Source organism: Chinchilla lanigera, unplaced genomic scaffold, assembly GCF_000276665.1.
Source record: "Chinchilla lanigera isolate Chin_1 unplaced genomic scaffold, ChiLan1.0 scaffold00083, whole genome shotgun sequence".
Lineage (NCBI taxonomy): Eukaryota > Metazoa > Chordata > Mammalia > Rodentia > Chinchillidae > Chinchilla > Chinchilla lanigera.
Genome location: NW_004955484.1, coordinates 9,780,588 through 9,783,599, shown reverse-complemented (window position 1 = coordinate 9,783,599; position 3,012 = coordinate 9,780,588). Strand labels below are relative to the sequence as shown.

At 48.1% G+C, this 3,012-nt stretch overlaps 1 protein-coding gene across 1 annotated transcript in view; it reads left to right on the top strand.

Annotated features, from left to right (window-relative positions):
• The first annotated feature begins 2,372 nt into the window (after window positions 1-2,372).
• Window positions 2,373-3,012, top strand: part of LOC102022296 (cocaine esterase-like) — an 11,483-nt gene continuing 10,843 nt past the window's right edge. The window contains exon 1 of the mRNA XM_013503865.1: window positions 2,373-2,448. Within this exon, the coding sequence (XP_013359319.1) occupies window positions 2,373-2,448 (76 nt within the window). The remainder of the gene's footprint in view (window positions 2,449-3,012) is intronic.

Genomic DNA, 3,012 nt, shown 5'->3' with positions numbered 1-3,012 from the left:
TCAAGAATAAGAAAAGTCTTCTACAGAGTTCTCTGAGCACAGCTCCTCCAGTTTCAACTGACCACCCATCACTTCCAAATACAAAACAGAAGAGGGAGAGATATAGGGAGCAATTGAACCTGGAAATCACTCACACATGGGGAGCTAACACAAAACTGGCCCTGAGAACATGGACAACTCCTCCAGCCATGTAAACAAGCTGTTCCAGCTTGCAAACATGTTGCTAGATAGAGAGTCTGAAATTGACATCAAGCTCCTGAGTGTATAAATAAACCAAGCAGTCCTTGGCAGTTCCCTTCCTCCCATCCAGAGAGACAGATCCAACTGACCTCAGTGTTCATCTCTCATTTTTATTTCTTCCTTCTTGCACCCTTTTCCCCCAGGAACATCAAGAGCTGCACCAGTTCGTGGCAAGATTTAGAATATTTTGGCAATTTTGTTATATAAAAATATTATGGTGTGTTCTTTTCCGTCAATCAGGCATCGGGCATCTTGGCCTCTTCTCTTTTTTGTTTTTGTCTTTGTTTTTGTTTTTTTTTTCAAGCACCGGGAATTGAACTCACTACATTGCACTTGCCAGGCAAGGGCTGTGCCGCTGAGCTAAGTCCCCAGCCCCTTGGCCTCTTCTCAAATGTCAGAATGACTATGGAAAGTTAATGTTATCAATCCAGGACATGGAGACAGGGAGGACAGCACAATTGTAAATTTCCAACTTCTTCCCAACACGGAAATTAACTTGAAAATCCTCTTCATTCTACATTTTTATTATTACCTTGGCCATCATCAATGTCAGGGCTTTGGTAAGAGGGTGCAATAGTAACAGAGCACATGGGGCTGTTCACTCCAGGAGTGATAGACAGCAGGTCCAGGATTAGGAAGAAGCACTGTGCTATACTGTTATTGTGAAAGAGTTTGTACAATGACCTTGAGCTTGGAGAAGCTGGGGATCTCTCAGCAGCCACAGCAAAGCTCTTAGTTAGGTAAGGATAATGAAGGGCAGCAAAAGCATCTGTCTAAGTAAGGGCTGGGTCACAGCTTGGAGTAGTGACAATTGGATAGGAAACATAGAATCAACAACAGGTGGCACTCCAGACATCCTGTCACCATCTATGTACTTGTTACTCCAATATACTTGTAATATGGGCACTATGGCCCACAAAAGGGCCGAGAAGAACAGAAACATAGGACACTGGGCTGTGGGCACCTAAGCCCATTGGAGGCTGTATGAAGAGGCCAAGCCTGGTTGAAAGCGGGCATCAGAGGTCACCTGAGGTTGAACCTGTACCAGAAGCCAGGCTGTGCTGTCCGCTCCAGGCAGTTGCTCTCCTCACTCTATCTTGGAAAGACTTTCCAGAGCTTACAATATCTCAGTTATGGTCCTACCTCTCCGGATAGAGCCCTGCTGGGTGCCCAGCTTTGGAAGCAATAGGTTCAGTTACACGTTTCTCAAGTGGAAAAATGGCTTTTTGCCATTTGTGCACTTTGGCAGAAGTGAGGCCCAGGGGAGGTACTGGATAAGGACAGATGAGTAGAGAGCGTAGATCTGTGAGACATGCCAGAGCCACGTGCGATGGCACATATCTGTCATCCCAGTGTTGTGTAAGGCTGAGGGAGGAAGATCACAAGTTTGAGCCCAGCCTGGGCAAAGTAGCACCTTAGAGAGACCCTGTCTTATAAAATAAAAGACATCAAGAATTTAGCTCAGTGCCATGCCCTGGGCTCAATCTCCAGTATGGTAGGGGGAAATAAAGTACTGTCAGAGTCTCCAGTGTGTGTGCATCAAACACTCATGGCAAAATAGGGAGGGCACAGAGGTTAGAGATCCCCAGACCAAGCTATGAGGAGACGAGGAACCTTGAGGGGAACCCAGTCACTGCGAGTGCAGGAGGCAAAGAGGACCCTTGAGGATGAAGGGCACATTCTCACCTCTGCCTCTGTCAAGCTGTTCCCTTCAGCTGCATCAAAACTACCTCCCTGTCTACCTCTCTGGGGTCCTCATGTGAAACCTCCTTAGAGAAGTGGTATCAGGTTCTCTAATTACAGTTTCTTTCTCCTTTCAGTTGACAGCCCCAGTCATGCCTGTGACTGCAAAAATGTGGACTCAGTGATCCCAGGATTGAAGAAAGGGTCCCTAGTGCCTCCAAAGTACCTTCAAAGGATGCTGAAAAAGGCCAAGGCAGAAGAGAGGCAGTTGGGCCACTGGCTCCCTGTGACCTCTGCCCAATCAGTGCCACTCCCCGGTAGCACCCACCTTGTCTGGCCTCACCTCCATGCTGGGTTCAAACTCCAACCTGGGCCACACTGCAGTAAGACTGCCTGTGGGCAAAAGAAAGTGCATCCCCAGCAGCACAGGACACACAGACAAACTGACCATGCAGCTGGATGGCCTTCTTCCCCTGCTGAGTGCTGTGGCCTGTGGGCTCTTAGCTCTTCTAGTTCCAGGCCAAGGTGAGTGTCTTTCAGAAGATGACAGGTACTGAGGGGATGCATGTGCCAAAGTGTCCAGGGGCAGAGCCTGAGACTACAGAGCCGAAGGAGTGAAGTGAGAGAGAAGTGTCAGGGAGGAAGATGGTGGAGGTGGCAGTTGACAGGGTGGGAAATGTGTGCTCACAAAACATGAAGCCCTGGATGAACCCTGGAAGCACTGAGTATCAGAAATGCCTGACAACACCCGATACCAAGAAGTCTAGTATGAGTATCTCTAAGGAGCACAGGACTGGCAGGTCTGAAATCTTCTGGCAGAGGAGCTGGGATTTGGGACACTTCCTTCCTGGATGTATGGCTGTGGCTGTAGCTACTCATACCCCTTGGGTGTAAAAATAATGTTAGTAATAACTTCCTGTTGCCCTTTGTCTTTGAGTGTGACACCTCTTAGCCAAAAAAGTGCCATACCACTCTCAAAAGCAAGGTTCCAGGTCTTGAGAGACACAGAAGTCCTTGGGCATCACAACCCAAAACTGATCTGAGAAGCTCCTAGGCACCTTCACTCCATGTCCCAAATATGGGCAAAGG